This window comes from Cynocephalus volans, chromosome 8, assembly GCF_027409185.1.
Source record: "Cynocephalus volans isolate mCynVol1 chromosome 8, mCynVol1.pri, whole genome shotgun sequence".
NCBI lineage: Eukaryota > Metazoa > Chordata > Mammalia > Dermoptera > Cynocephalidae > Cynocephalus > Cynocephalus volans.
Window position 1 is genome coordinate 36,197,056 of NC_084467.1, and position 15,697 is coordinate 36,212,752.

The following is a 15,697-nucleotide window of genomic DNA, read 5'->3' on the forward strand; positions in this document are numbered from 1 at the left end:
AGTGACCCTGGAAGAAGAGATGTGTTAAAGCAAAGATATAACTAAAAAGAAAGGCAATAATTGGTCTGATGGACATGGGAAAAATTATTCCAAGAGTCAGGAGCCTGTGCAAGAACACTTACAGCTCACATAGTCATCATAACTCAGCCCCCTCAAGCATTTTGTGCTCTGCTTATGGTGTTAACTTTAATGTCTTAACATATAACACCATCCACACTAACACAAAATACTACACATGCCAGATGAGGCTGAGTTATAGTTGCTGTGGGAAGCATAACTTTGAATTTCCTGATTTTGGTGCATTTAATCTCAACCATAATGTTACATTAACGTCGGTTTTGCATTTCATTTCCCAGTTTAGAAGAATAGCGTCAGCGCCTTCGCCTGTCTGTACAGAAAAAAGTACAGGCTGATGGGGCCACAGGCAGAGGGACCACAATCTAACAACTGGGCTCTCCCATTGAAAAGTCTGGCACAACCCCTCCCACTGGGAAGAGCTGCAACCAGGACAAGCTAACAGGGAGGGAATGTTCTTTCTCTAGGAAACTGCCTTTCTGTCTACTTGAAGACTGCAGGAACCAAGAAGAGAGAAAGAAAGAAGCTAAATATGGAGCAAAGAGCAATGTGTGTGTGGTGGGAGGGGTGAGGGGATTCCTGCCTTTCAGCCTTGAACAGAGAAGGGAATCAATACAGTTTGCTTTGTAGGGATCTTAACCAATTTCCCATGAAGTTTTCCAAAATGTCCCTTTCACAAAAGACTAATAATGGTGTAACAGCTCTAGGTCATACTGAAATCCTCCAAATGCCCCTCTTCTATATTCCTCGTTCTCCTCCGTCACCATCAACCCTCCCCCCACCCTACTCTCCCAAAATAACCCAGCATCTGGACAATTCTCTATAAAAGAGAAACTCCTTTACTCATAGTTCTAACTCAAAATGCAGATGGAGTCTCTTCAAGGTTTCTGTAAAAAAAAAAAAAAAAAAAAAAAAAAAAAAAGCCCCTGTGGACAAAGACCAAACACTAGAAAACCTCAACCCCAAAGGTCATTTTTCTCCAAAGTTATGGGCACTTGAATACAGATGAGAAGGAAAACAGTTGGCAGGGCTGCTGCAGAGCAGTGAGGAAAAGACTACCCAGGAGTTTGATGGATGGGCACAGAGAACTCAGGGAGGGAGGGGAGACAGCAGCCGGGACATCAGCTTCCCAGATGGGGAGAGCTGGGCTGCCCCCTCCCTCCCTGGCTGTCCAGACAGCTGAGGTTATTTCCTCCTCCCCATGTGCTGTGGCCTATACCTCATTTTCCTCACTTACATTTGCTTTGGTCTCTTCTGAACACTGAGGTGGTGAGAGAACTTGCCCCAAGGTTAAAGAGGCACAATTAAAGATCCCACCAAAGCTTTCAGGCTGCTCTCTGGGCCTCAGGGTCACAGTAACCACCATTCAATGCACATCCACACCAAAATGAGCAAAATGAACTACTGTTAGTGAGGACAAAGGAATCACGGTTCTCCTAGGCCAGCTAAAAATCTACTTCTATATCATGAAACAATCCTAAGAATGAAACCATATTTCTGAAGTTTAGAGCCTCTAAAACATTTTAAGCCATCTAAATTAATATTCAAATGAGAAAATGTTTTCAAATGTAAAACAGTCTCATTTTCAACTAATACCTACCATGTTAATCTGAACTGAAACATGTAAAACAAATAAAATGAGTGCAAAAACCAGAAAATAAAAGCCTATTACTGGCATTCACCTAGCTGAACAAAATACAAAAATAAACAGCAAAAAAATGATGACAAATGGAAAATATCAGATGTTTACCAAGTTTATAATCAATGTTGTTACTCTCCCAGTACAAGAGAACTTACACCTCTTAATTCCCTTAGGCTAGTCTCAATAAGCCGACTCAGAGACTTCTGAAAACCAGGGACAGATGAGAGAAACGAGCTCCACACCAAGCCTCCAAACAGGCCCTGGCCCAAACCCCATTTCTACCTCCTACACACCCAAGTGTGATATATGAAACACTCTCAATAGGAACTAGAAGTGTACTATGAAGATGTCTTAGATCTTGAAAGCTCCTGGGAGCTGGTCAGGAGAGGAGCTGGGAAGTTCTCATTCACAATTCCAGCCCCACCCCCAGGAGGCAGGCAGACTATACCCATAAAGAATATCTGTCCAGTGGACAGCCATCAAGCCATTCTGAGAGAGCACTAGGGAAGGCTGATCTAACTTATACACCATATTCTAATCCTTTCTCTGCCTCTTCTGGAAGTTCATCCTCATCCCCAATCTCAATCTTTCCTGCTTCTATTTAAATTCATTCTTTTTTGTCCTTATTAAAATGAAGACCAAGTTATTACCATACTCTTTGGAACAACTACTCCTCACATGATGAATATATTTAGTCTGGACAAGAAGTTAGTCACTAAAACTATATTCAATTTCTTTTCTTTCTAAGTCCTATTTTTGTGCCTCTAATGATTTTTGTTCCTTTCCTGAGCTTTTCCAATTTCTCCACTTCCCTTGTTGACTAGAAGACCCAAACCACACAGAGGCTCTAACGAGAATCTGTATAAGTACCGCGCGCTAACCGATTGCGCCACTGGAGCTCCTCTAATGAGAATCTGACCTATGGTGACCTTGATGGAAGGATACTGTCCTATCCAGGACCGACAACTTCTCCAATCCATCATTCAAGCTTTCTCTGAATCTTATCAGGATCCTGATACCTGCAAAACCTTTAAAAAGATACCACAACCCCTGCAAAAAGGAGGCTTTAAGTTGCCACTAACAAGTCTCAAGCTGCCCATCCTTTCCTAAGGGTGGTCTGATGAGCAGTCCAACAGAGATGTCTGGCCCCAAACTCACCTTCCCACCAGTTGATCACAGCATTGTGGAGACTTAATGAAGTCGAGATGCATTACATTTATCACTTGCTCCAGATCCACTCAAATCCATCATTATGTCACAGCAAGAAGTTAGATTGATCTGACAGGATTTGCTCTTCTTCACAAACCCATGTACGTTATTACTCAGTACCCCATGCTCTTCTAGCTGTTTGCTGATTGATTATCTGACGATCAGGTCAAGTATCTTCTCTGGAATCACAGTAAACTAACGGGTCTATAATTTCCAAGATCATTCGTATTCCTCTTTTAAAGATAAGCAAGACAGCAAATGCTTCTTCCCGAGTTCGCTAAAGCAACAGCTAATGCTTTGCTAATAATGAACCAGGGCAGCCAATTCCTTAAGTGCCCTTGGAATCACATCATCAGGGTTCATTGATTCTCGAGATAATCTTTAATCATGCCCAGGTCCTGGTAAACAGCATAAAGCCCTAACTCAGCCTGGGTCTGGAAGGCCTCAGTACCTAAGTCTGGGAAGGAAGTTGGTGATACAAGTGATTTAAATTTGTACTGCATTGTGTCTTCAGCATTGCAATAAATAAATAAATAAAAAGAACAAAAAATAAAGAGAACAATGCTCTTGAAAGAGAAATGAAAGGTGACATCGACAGACTTTCAAATTGGACATGAATCAGGTTTCACCTTTAGGAACACTGGCAGAACTCTCTGCTGGACAAGAGAGCAGAGCTACATAATTATGTGAGTTTATAATCTAACTGAAAAGATAAGAAACATATATACATAAGCATGTGCCAGGAAGCAGAAAGCAGTAAATGCCATAATGGAGGTGGAAAGTGATTATGAATCATATGCAATGGAGATATGTTGGATTTTAGCCTCACATTATACTAGGGCTTACTCAGTGACTGAAACCCACAACAGTAAGGGAAATAATATGGGGTATTAGGACATGGACCCCTGATTCCCTACCTGCAAGAATCTGCATAACCAAAATTCCCAACCCACCATCCAAACACACAACCATGCCAGAGAAACTCCAGTCGTTTGGGGACGCAGAGAAGATGATTCCACAGCACAGACAGGAGCAAGACGCAAGAAAGTAAGTGTGGTGGTGGTAGTTCCCAAGCTTCATTCCCTTTCGCCCAAAGTTCCTTTCCTTAACACATTCTCCTTATCTAGTTCCTGTCTTCCCAGGCCTTAGTAGGCCTGATTTCAATGCCCCAAAGGTAGACCACTGCTTTAAGGGAGAACAGGAAAGAAGAGAATAGAAAGGGAAAAGTAAAAGGATTGTGGTGTCCGCTTTACACAAAATAATCTACCATTCTAAAGACAGACCCTTTTCTGGAAAAAACCAACCATGAGAATGAATTTAGTTTATCTTCAAACAGACCCTACTCCTCCTTGTCTCCCAAATGCCCAATACTGAGGTCCTCTTCTCCCTCTCCTGCTTACTATTGAAAGCTGCTACCAGAGCAACATGTCTATGCATCCCCAAATTACATACCCTATTACTGAGCCCTGCAGGGAAGTTACAGTACTAGAGACAGGCATACCCAAGGTGCCAAGCTACAATGATCAGCTACATCAACCCCCCAATCATTCCTTCAAAGCAAACACTAAGAACCTCAATATCACCTAGCATAGGTGCCCCTCTGCTGCTAATCCAAGCTTCTTAGTTGCATTACCTTAGAAGGTAAAAGGTCTTTGGACACAGTTAGTGACTAAGGAAAAAAAAGCAAGCAAAGAAATTTTCCTTTCTAATGCCGTATAACAAACCATCCCAAAACTTGTGGCTTGAAACATCAATAATTATTTGTGAGCCAGGAATTTGGGAGTGGCTCAGCTGGCTGGTCTAACTCAGGGTCTCTCCTGAGGTTGAGGTAAGATGTCCACTGGGGCTGCATTTACCTGAAAGCTTGACCGGGGCTGGTGAACTTGCTTCCAGGATAGCTCAATCACATGACTGACCAGTTGGTACTGGCTTTTGGCTAAGAGCCTCAGTTACTGTACAAATGTGCATCTCTATAGGACTGCTTGAGTGTCGTTGGAGCATGGCAGCTGGCTTCCCCCAGAGCAAGTGATCCAAAAGAGCAAAGCAGACTACAATGCTTTTTATAACTTAGCCTCAGAAGTCATGCGTTGTTTCTTCCACTATATTCTATTGATTACACAGGGCTATCTCTGATTCAGTGCAGGAGGGAAACTACCAAGGGTATAAATACCAGGCCGTAAGGATCACGGGGGTCATCTTGGAGGCTGGCTACCACAGTACTCCTTAAAAGAACCAGCAGCAGTGGCAGGAAAAAGGAGGAGGAAAGGGAAGTTGGGAGAGAAGGAAATATTCTGATTCCCAAAAGCTGAGACTAGAGAGAAACCATGTGCCCAGTTCTCCCCAGAGACTCCTCAGTTCTACCTTACCCTAGCATACCTGAACCAAGTCCTGTTTCCTAGGCAGGAATTCCAAATGAGAAGCTAAAAGCCAGGAAGATGTGAAAAAGTTCCTCTGAATCCCAGGATGCAAGACTATCCTCCCTCCCTCCTTGCCCACCCCACATTTTCTGAATCAGTGATGCAACAGTTACCTGAGGATGAATCTGCGGCTTGTCACACGTGGCCTCAAAGTCCAGCACTAAAAAGTAGTGATACCTCTGGGGAGGGAACGACACCATTGCCGCCATGGATGCGCCAAAGCCGTGGGCCGCCAGCTTTCTGGTGGATATGGAGCAGAACTCCGGAACACCACAGGGAGAAAATAAGTGGGAGCCCAACACTTTTCTTGCTCTTGAAAGTAAATACGAAGAAAATCGAGCTGCTCCAGTCTGTAAAGGTGTTAGCATTGAACATCCAGAAGCATCTAAAACTTAGGGGAGGAAAGTTAAAAACAAAAACAAAACAAACAAACAAACAAACAAACAAAAAAAAACAGAGAGCCTGGGTTACTCCCCTCCCGCTATGGCCCTATTCCTTCTAGTCTTCAGGAACATCCACACAACATGAGCCACTCCCCAGTGTTTCTGGACCCCTTTTCTAAATCACAGTATTTGTTTCTAAAGTTCAAGACCCTAACACCAGCACCTGCAATATTATTACAGCTCTGAGTCTCCCAGATCATTCTCAAAACAACATGCAACACTGGTCTTCATCTTTAAATGGAGCTCTAAAGTCCAAAAGAGAGAAAAATTCTGCAGTCACTTCTCAGGTGGCAACTGTTAACATTAAAGCTAAGGGTCTCAAAGTAACATGAGGTGACCCAGTTGCACAATCAGTGCTGGGAGCTAAGAAGACTGAGACAAAGATCAGAACATGTCCAAGGCTCTCTGCTCAGCTCCATTATGAACCATTTGCCCCTGGCTCCCCTGTCTATATCTTGACATCTCCCCATACCCTTCTGCCTTCTCCCAACATGAAAGCCAATCACAGGACATTCTGGAGGTTCCCCACCCCCACACTAGTAAGTGGCACCCTGGGGGAATGAACTAGCCTGGAGAGCACAGCTGGCAACAGCCTTAGGCCTTCTCATTTGCTGCCTTCAGACTCACTCTCTACTAGAGGCCCTGAATGACTGCGGGACTTTTTAAATTGGGAAGAAAAAGAAAACCCAGATGTGGCAGTAATGGGAGCATTGCTAAAAGTCTAGTAAAGTTTTCTTAGTGAACATGTGCAAAAAAAAAAAAAATTTGATCACTTTTCCTTTAAGTTTTCCCTTTAAATTTACAGAATGTCTGCTTCTCAGAGGGCTAACTAAATATAAAAATCAAAGCCTAAGTTTTACTCACAAATAACTCAAGCTTCCAAAAAAAAAAGAGAAACAAAGCAGTTTTGTATCTTTCCCCCTTTTATGCTCAACACTCAAATTTCCATCAACTTTAATTCTCAAACAAGAAATCTCACTGCTCAATACAGAAATGGCCAGAGTTTATGCCTTCTGAAGCCTCATCACAACAGAGCCAAAGGCTTGCCTCCAAATGGCTGCAAGTGGGCACCTGGCTCCCTCCACATAGGGTAGAGGGAATAGCATCTTGTGAAGTCCAGGGCACACTCAAAGGCAATGAGGTCACTACTACCTGAGTGGAAATGGACAATGCCAAGTACTGCTTCTCTTTCCAGCTCTCTCCTGACTCACTGAATGAGCTACGATAACTTGCCTGCATATTTATTAGGATATATACTAGCGCAGATCCTCAATTTCCCTATCCCTATAGTAAGGTTTCATAGGAAAGTCAATGGAACTAAGATCAAAAAGTATTTTAAGTTCTTCATGGCCCCTGCACAAGCACAGCACTTGTTTTCACTATTGTTTTATAGGCTCTCCAAAAATGCAGCCCAAACTCCTCAGCCCAGGTAGACAAAGCCTCGCTTGAGTTTCATTATGGAATTCCTTTGAAAGGCAAAAGGGCCAATATCCCTCTGAAAGCTGGAATCCAAAATAACTCTTTACATCCCCCACTCCTGAACAATATTGGAAGCCTTGCTGAGATAGTAGATACCAGTCTGCTCAAATTACCCATTCTAGTTTGGATTCAAAGTCCCTCAGAGCCTTAGAATTCTTCCCTAACCCCTTAAAGTCAGGTCATGCATACAGACTTTTGAAAATCTTAATTTTCTTCCATGTGTATATAGTATACATAGTATATACAGTCGACTAGACCCTGTCTGCCAAATACTATAGGCAATTAAGCAGCATAATTAAGGAGGGCTTCCAGGTTTGAATCCTGGCTTTGCCACTTATCAGCCATGGCACCTTGGGCAAGCTCTGTTCAATTCCTCAACTGTAAAATAACAATAATAGTACCTACTCCTTAAGCAAGAATGAAATGAGACAATACATGTAAAGCACTAAAAGCAGTGTCTGGCACATAAGGACTCGATAAATGTTAGTTTATTATTATTACTATTACTATCCTATTGGGCTATACCCTCCTAGGTCCCCATACTCTGGGCCTAAAATCCAATTAATGGATAAGGCAGCCACAGAGGGTAACTTTGAGGTCTCCTGCATCCCTAGAATGCTCTAGACCTCCTATAGAGCATTCTCTCTCTCTCTCTCTCTCTCTCTATATATATATATCTCCTATTCCCTCTCAGGGACAACACATTGATGGCCAGAGGTCTTCTTGCCTGTAGACCTTGCTTTCTCACCTGATTTCACCCAAATCAAAAACTTCTCTTGTAGGAAGTTGTGAGAGTAGACATTAGGAGACCAGGCCTCCACATGTCAGCAGTCACTGGGTTCCATACTTCCCTTACTTCTAATAAACACGCTCAGCTCAAGTTAAGAAACAGAGGGTAACTCTTCCTCTTCCCTGCCTGAAAAATTCAGTCCTAAAGCCATCAAATGCAGTAGAGGAAGGCAGGTATCTACACCAGCTGGAGTGAGGGGAGCTGGAGGGGTCTGGGAGGTGGTGCCAGAGACCAGGCAGGGTGAGGAGGGTATCCATGCAGAGGTGGGAAGGTGTGGTGTAGATGTCAGAGCCAAGTTGGGGTGTGGAGTGCATCCACAATGGGGGCACTGTGACGTGGGGAGTCAAGGGCAGGGTAAAAGAGGCACTCATGAGGGGTAAAGGGCAGTGGCAGCAATTGGAGATTATGTTACATAGAGAGGAATTGACCAAAAATGTCCATATATTAAGGATAATGGGAATCAGGCTTCTCACTGTTGGAGAAAAAAGTGAAAATATGGAAAGGCAGAAAAATCTGTGGTGTTGGATTAGATTTGGCAGTAAGAGTGTGAATTCATGGTTTCTGATATAGGCACAGATATAGACACAGATATATAAATCTAGATGTAAATGTGAGTATGAGTACATATACATGCAAATATACATACTCATGCACATATATTTTCTAGCTCTAAGGGCCAAAGAACAGCAACATTAAATAGAAAGGAGCACCCAGTTGCCTTCTAAACACTATTCTCCACTAAAAGAACCAGAGCTCCTTGGAGAAATGGCTGATTCCAGGGCTGTGGCACAGAGAATATAAGATGAGCCTGGAAAATCTAGTTGTACCAGAAAGCAAGAAAGCACTCAAAGAACAATGGGAATATATCAAAAGGACACAGAACCACCTTGAAGAGACTCCATTGGCCAGTAAATAATTACAATAATGGATTATAATGCACTGATAAAACAGAAAACCATGAGTCCACAAAGATATAAATAAACAAATAAAATTAAAGTTTGATGAAGGATATTTACGTAATTTCAAAGTATCCCCCACAAAATGCTTATTAAATACAACAGGAAAGCTGGCTGGATATCTCAGTTGGTTAGAGCATGATCCTGATAACACCAAGGCCCAGGGTTTGATCCCTGTACCAGCCAGCAAAAAAAAAAAAAAAAAAAAAATTACGACAGGGAATAATTTTATAATGGAGAAGCCTGGCAGACATCACCTTAATCAAGTGATCAAAATGAACACCATCAATAATGGGATAAATAAAAATGATGTACCATCTGTAAAGATGCAATGAGAACAAAGCATCATTTTTGTTGCATTTTTGCTGAAGATGCATAACGTAAATATAATCATGAGAAAACATCAGACAAACCTTAACTGAGGGACAATCTACAAAACAACCAGCCAGTAGTAATCTTCAAAAGTATCAAGGTCATGAAAGTCAAGGAATGTTTACTGAGGAAAGTCTAAAGGAGACTAAACAGACTTGATGACTAAATGCAATCCAGGATTCTGAACCAGATCATTTTGCTACAAAGAACATTCCTGGGACAACTGGCAAAACTTGAATGGGGTTTGAGGATTAGATGGAAGTAACGTATCAGTGTTAATTTCCTGATTTTGATGGTTGTTTTATGGTTAGGTAGGAAAATGTCCTTGCTTATAGGAAGTGCACACAAAGTATTCAGGGTGATGGGGCAACTTAACCCTCAAATGACTGAGGAAGAAAATTCTTTGTACTGTACTTCCAACCGTTATATAAAGTGTTTCAAACTTTTAAAAAATTATTTGTTAAAGTCCATATACAATGTGGCTTTAAAAAAAAAAAAAAAAAACAGAGAACAGACAGTATCTGAGGGAGAGATCTCCCCATCATGCTCACAGAAGGTATGCTGCGTGCTCTCTTCTGGCAGGGAGGCTGGCAAAAGCCAGCCTTCAAAGCATCTCTCAGCCCAAATAGTCTCTCTCTATGCAGCTGAGTCTCCATCAGAAGAGACGCCATTCATGCCCCCCTCACTGCCACTCCTGCCACCATGTAGCCTTCTCAGGAGACACACCTGCACTCCCTGCAGCGGCATCCCACCAGCCCTGGAACCCCCTGGAATCTTATGGATTTCTCTTTTCCGTTGATGTCCTTATACTTTAGTCACAGACTGGCAGAATATAAGTCTGTAGCTTATAACATCAACAGAAACTTTGAGTATCTAGTTCAGGGGCAGAACTCAAAAAAGTTTATGCTTCTGTATATTTCCACAAACTATCTTTCATCAGAAAACAAGATTTATACACATTTATTCTCAGACATCCTTGCCTTTCTCCTAGCAAATTAAAGCTAGCAAGTAGCCTATGGCAAGGAGGAAAATGAATAATTCTCTCCTCAAAATGAAGGGACGAACCCCCCGATGCAGACAGGGGAGGGGTAAATAGGGACTGCCACAGGGCCAACCTGATTTGGAGAAACAGGCCTGTGCCACAGCCCCTGGAGGATGGTCTCTGCGCAGCGTATTTACACAACAGACACCAATGGCTCCTCTGCAGCCATTACTGACTATCAGGTAAATAACACATGTGCCAAAACACACATTTAACGAGAGAAATAATATGCCTTTATAAAAAGTCTCAATCTGTATTTACCTGAGAGACCACAGAAGCACCAAATCACCAGATTAGTGGAACCACAGAGGAGTCGTTCTGGTGTCTTGGGTAAATAGACATTTTATAGCCTCCATTACTGGAGGGGGAAAAGGAGGGCAAAGAGAGGGGGTTATCCTTTAATATCCATGTACACAGGCCAGGGGAACCTTAGGAAAGGGAAAAGAGGAGGAGCCCATCAAGAAACATGTGGTCTACTTCCACCCACCTCCCCTCCAGCCACATATACTTGGAATCTCTGGGAGGGTATAGATTTATACCATCCCTGGATGCAATCCATTCTATTAAAAGCCAAGTTGAGAGACAGAGGTACATTCCAGAGAAAGTCAAAGGCACCAGAAGCAGGTTCTGAGTCCAGCTGACTGGAAGTACCTGGGACCACTACAGCCATAGCTTCCTCAGTTCCTAGTCCCGGGGCCAGTTCCTGTCCCAGTCTGACCTGTAGTATCACAAGTGCTCAGACACCTGAGTCACAGATACAACAACAAAGAACATGGTAATACCTGTCTGGAACTCATTCAGTCATAGGCTTTGTCTTGCACAGCTAAAAATAGCCTGGGAAAAATATAAATAAACTTCATGCCTTCAAAAGTCATAATCTTCAATCTAATGAATGCATCCTTACTGCCAGAGCACTTTCTGTGAAAATCACAGGTTGTCAAAGGTGAAAGAAAACCTAAAAAGTGACACAGTCCAGCCAGCCAGAGAAAATGAAGCCCAGACAGAGAAAAGGACTGCCCATGGTTCACACAGCAAGAAAGAGTAATAACAGAACCCAGGGCTCCCAACTCGAAGGCCAGGATCTTGGGCCATTGCTCCAACACAAAGAACAGGCCTCACTACTCATCCCCCAAGCCTCTCTGCAGTCTCACAGAAGAGGCCAGGAGCCTGAGGGCTCTGTCTAGTCTGCTGTAGGCTAGAGATTAGAGACAAAACAAAGCTTAACATGCCCTGGAACCTCTATGTGACTTTCTGCTGGCCCCAAAGTGGAAAGGAAGCAGGAATTCTAAAGCTGCATCCTCATCTCAACAAAACATTCTCCTCTCTACAATCAGTCACTGCCTTGGCCTGTAGCTACAGCTGTTTCTGCTCCAAGGCAGGGCTAGGGAGAGCTCTCCCAACATCAGAAGCAGCCGCTAATCTCAAACTACCAGCAGTGCTAAAGTCACTAAAGGCCTTCAGGAACACCAAATTTTGATGGCAACATCACAGGCCACAGCAGGCTCACTCTCCCCTTCAATTGGCCTGTCTCAGCAGCTCAAAGCAGCACTTAAAAAGAGGTGACTGTTTGTGATTTGCTCACTATTTGCTAAACCATCAACCACACCCAGCAGTTTGGGTAAACTCCTTCCACGGGCCAAAGCTGGAAGACATCTCATTGCAAAGTCCTGCAAGTCAATTGCAACCCCATCGCACACAAGAGGGGGCAAAGTCTTGTTTCCTAACGACACCATAAATAGGCTAGAGATGGAGGGAGGACAGGGTATGGTAGTGTCATTAAGCACCTCTCACACTTGTGACAGCATCTGACCCCAGAAGATTGGTACCCAGAACTTTTCAAACACCTCCTATAATCCTGCTTCCAAAATGGAGAACTGGTAGAAGCAAGGAGTCTTATAATCTAGTTGTTAAAAACTGGCAATAGGTTCAAATCCTGACTCTACTATATACTCCTTGTAATAACAGCTACAACACCACCACCTATATCTTCAGGGTTCAATTCAACCATACAATGTATATAAAGTGATTCACACAATAGTAAGTATTCAATAAAGGGGAGCTACTATTGTAAGTACATGAGTAAGAAGAATGGGAAACACCATTTTCTTAAAATCTACTATAGGCCAGGCACTATATGGGTGATTTACATATTTTATCTCATCTAATCCTCCCAACTATGAAGCAAAATGGGTAACGGTATTCCCGTTTCACACATGAGGAAACTAAGGCCCAGAAGTGCTCAGCTCTTTGGGGCCCTGTTCTCTTCTGCCATGTCTGATGGCCCACATTTCCCTACTTAACTGATTCCCCCATCAGCCATGGGGCTAACAATGCCTATCAACTTGAGTTTTTCTTTTGAGGTAAAGTGTAACTTTAATCAAAAGTAACTCAACCTTAAGTAACAATTGAGTCTGTCCAAATCATCCAAATCTGTTTCATTCTAATTATTCTTTCTATTTTAAAAAGAGAAACAAATTACAGCCCTAAGCACAAAAGCAGAAACAGGAAGAGGTGTCTTGGATTAAAACAACCTCAGCACAAGGAACTCAAAGACTCTTCTCAAACACAATTCCAGGGGAGCAGATCTTCCCATCTTACAGAGTGGAGAAAATGGCAGGAAGCAGGGTTACAACCAGCTCTTGCTCAGGTCCCCAAATGTGATATTTCCTTTTACAAATCTGTGCCTTGGCAAATGATACTCCCTCTGTTTTGTAATGCAGTTCCATTTTTCACCAGGCAAATTATCATTCCTCTTCAAAACCCCGCTCAAATCTCCCCCTTTTTAGTAGCTTTCTCTGACATCCCCTCATAAAGTTAATTGCTCAAATGTGATCCAGTAGCACAGTTTATTCCTATTTCATAACTTTTATCTTAGTGTATTATAAGATGTTAGGTATCTGTTTCTCCCACTAGCTGTAATTTTCAAGGACTTAGGGGAGAAGGATGGAAGACAGCAGTATAAGGTGTATGTGTGTATGTGTGTGTAAAAAAAAAACTTATTTGACATGGTAATTCTTTGACTTATTTTGTCAGACTCTTTAATGCATTTTAAAATTTCATATAGCATTAAAGAAGAGCATGAGATTACTTTATTGAAATGGCACATGAGTTTTATGGGCTGGCCTGTGGCTCACCTAGGGAGAGTGTGGTGCTGATAACACCAAGGCCACGGGTTCAGATCCCATATAGGGATGGCCGGTTAGCTCACTGAGTGAGCATGGTGCTGACAACACCAAGTCAAGGGTTAAGAAATGGCACATGAGTTTTAAAAGCCCGAGAAAAACTGAGATAGATCCTTAGCAAGGACCACATTTTATTCATTTCTGTTTTCCCAACGCCCAGCACAGAGCCAGGCACAAAGTATGAGTAAATATTTGCTGAATAAATCAATATCCCCAGAATAATGATGCCAACTGCTCTGGAATTAGAACGTGTTAGAACAGAGCAAGGCCTAAGTACCAAACAAAGCTTCTTTTCTTTCTTTTTCTATCCTTCCTCCTAGCCCACCCCATTCTATCCTCCCCAGTTAGAGAGAGAGAGAGGGGATTGTCTTGGTGCCGGAATACTATTAAAAGGATTAATTTAGGGACCGGTGTTTGGACTGTCACATCCAATCACTACCCACAGATCTACAGCTTCCCAAATCAGGCTCATGCAAAGAGGAATCAATCGCAAGGACACAGAGGGTCTGAACAGGCATACTAATGGTTTCCTTAGGTGCCAGCGGCCAGGTCTGACACTCCCATAAATTATCCGCCTTTTGATTTTACCTGTAGCTGTGGGGCACAAGACACAATTTTGAACATATCAAAGCAATCCCTCGTACCCGAGGCTCCCCAAGGAATGTACCCAAAGGAGGAAAGGCTTAAAACAACTACCCAAAGGGAATCTGCTTTCCAACAGGTCTGAAACTAGTGGTTATCAATTAAAATTCAACAGAACCAAGTGGATAAAGTGGGACCCAAATCAAGCCAAGCAGATCTAACCAAGGCATGCATCAGACTGCAGTTCTGCAATGACTATGCATCTCTCACTCAAGGGAAAAGAAATCACAACAATAAACTAATACAATTTCATCTCGAGGTAAATATGCACTAGCTTTGACAGTACTCACAATATGACCCTGGCCAACTCACTTAACCTTCCTGGGCCTCAGTTTCCTCACATGGAGTTAGCAAGGACGAGAATGCTGACCACCTGACCTATTTCCCAGAGTGGAAGTAAAAAGTAAAAAACATTAGAGAGGCGATTTACAAAGCAAGGAGGATTGACTGGTAACACTTTGGTGAATTTCTATCGGGAAGCTACTCACTCAATTCACTTTACTGATGGCGTTGGGACTAAGGTCCACCCTTAAAAAAGTTCTGGGATTCTGAATGGAATTCCTGCTGTCTGAAATTTTCCATTCTTTATAATGGAGTTCCATTCTTTACAAGAGGAGTGCCTTGCTTTGAGAAAACTTACTCGGGTCTGCTAGTTGTCACTGCCAGGGGCTATGTTTCTATCATATGGATACAATGACAACTATGAGGACATACAAAATATACTAAGCCAAAGGCCAAGTCACACAACTACTGGCTGTTTTTTAAAAACTTATTAGCTGTGTAAAATACTATTAGTAATAAAAGTTACCAAGACACTCTTCTAAGAGCTTTCCATACGTTCGTTATTAAATCTTTTAACCAATGCTATTAAGTCTCCATTTCACAAACAGGAAAGTGAAGCTCAGAGAGGTTCCCAAGGTTAAACTGATATGAGAAACCTATAGGTTCCCTCCAGCAATTCAAGTACACTGGGCTTGTAGGAAAAGGAAGACAAAGGAAAAGAGCAGATTCAGGACACTGGACATTCAACAAATACTTTATTTGGTCCCTGTGCCTGACATATACCATCATACCTGAACTGGGAGACACTTCCAAACCAGAAAAATCTGGTCTGCTACACGCACTGAAACAAGAGACTGAGTAGGACACATAGAGAATAAGGACAATTCCCTGGAAAGCTTAGGAAAATGGGTCATCCTCTGTGTACACAGTTCAAGAAGTTCAAAACAACTGACATTACACTATGAGCCCTAAGACCAAAATCTCCAGAGCTCCATTTATTCCATACTTCCTTCAGTGGAAAACAGTTCCCAGTTCTAATTCATTCTATACCAATTTTCCCTTCGTACATCTTTGCCAGTCTGTGAAATAGGAGCTGGTATCTCCAACAAACTGTTTGGTAGACATCCTTTAAGCTCCAGTAGATGGCCAAGTAGTTAGTAAAGAGA

At 42.5% G+C, this 15,697-nt stretch overlaps 1 protein-coding gene across 5 annotated transcripts in view; it reads right to left on the reverse strand.

Annotated features, from left to right (window-relative positions):
* The window catches only part of ERI3 (ERI1 exoribonuclease family member 3), a 125,367-nt gene that overhangs the window by 105,885 nt on the left and 3,785 nt on the right, over nucleotides 1-15,697 (reverse strand). For 2 of the 5 annotated variants that reach the window (XM_063104632.1, XM_063104630.1), the window contains one exon: nucleotides 5,457-5,728. The exons of 1 other annotated variant lie outside the window; for it this stretch is intronic. In XM_063104632.1, the coding sequence (XP_062960702.1) occupies nucleotides 5,457-5,711 (255 nt within the window). In that variant the 5' untranslated portion in view covers nucleotides 5,712-5,728. Of the gene's footprint in view, nucleotides 1-5,456; nucleotides 5,735-15,697 lie in introns of all 5 variants that reach the window. 2 more of the 5 variants (XM_063104629.1, XM_063104631.1) reach the window with 1 other exon arrangement.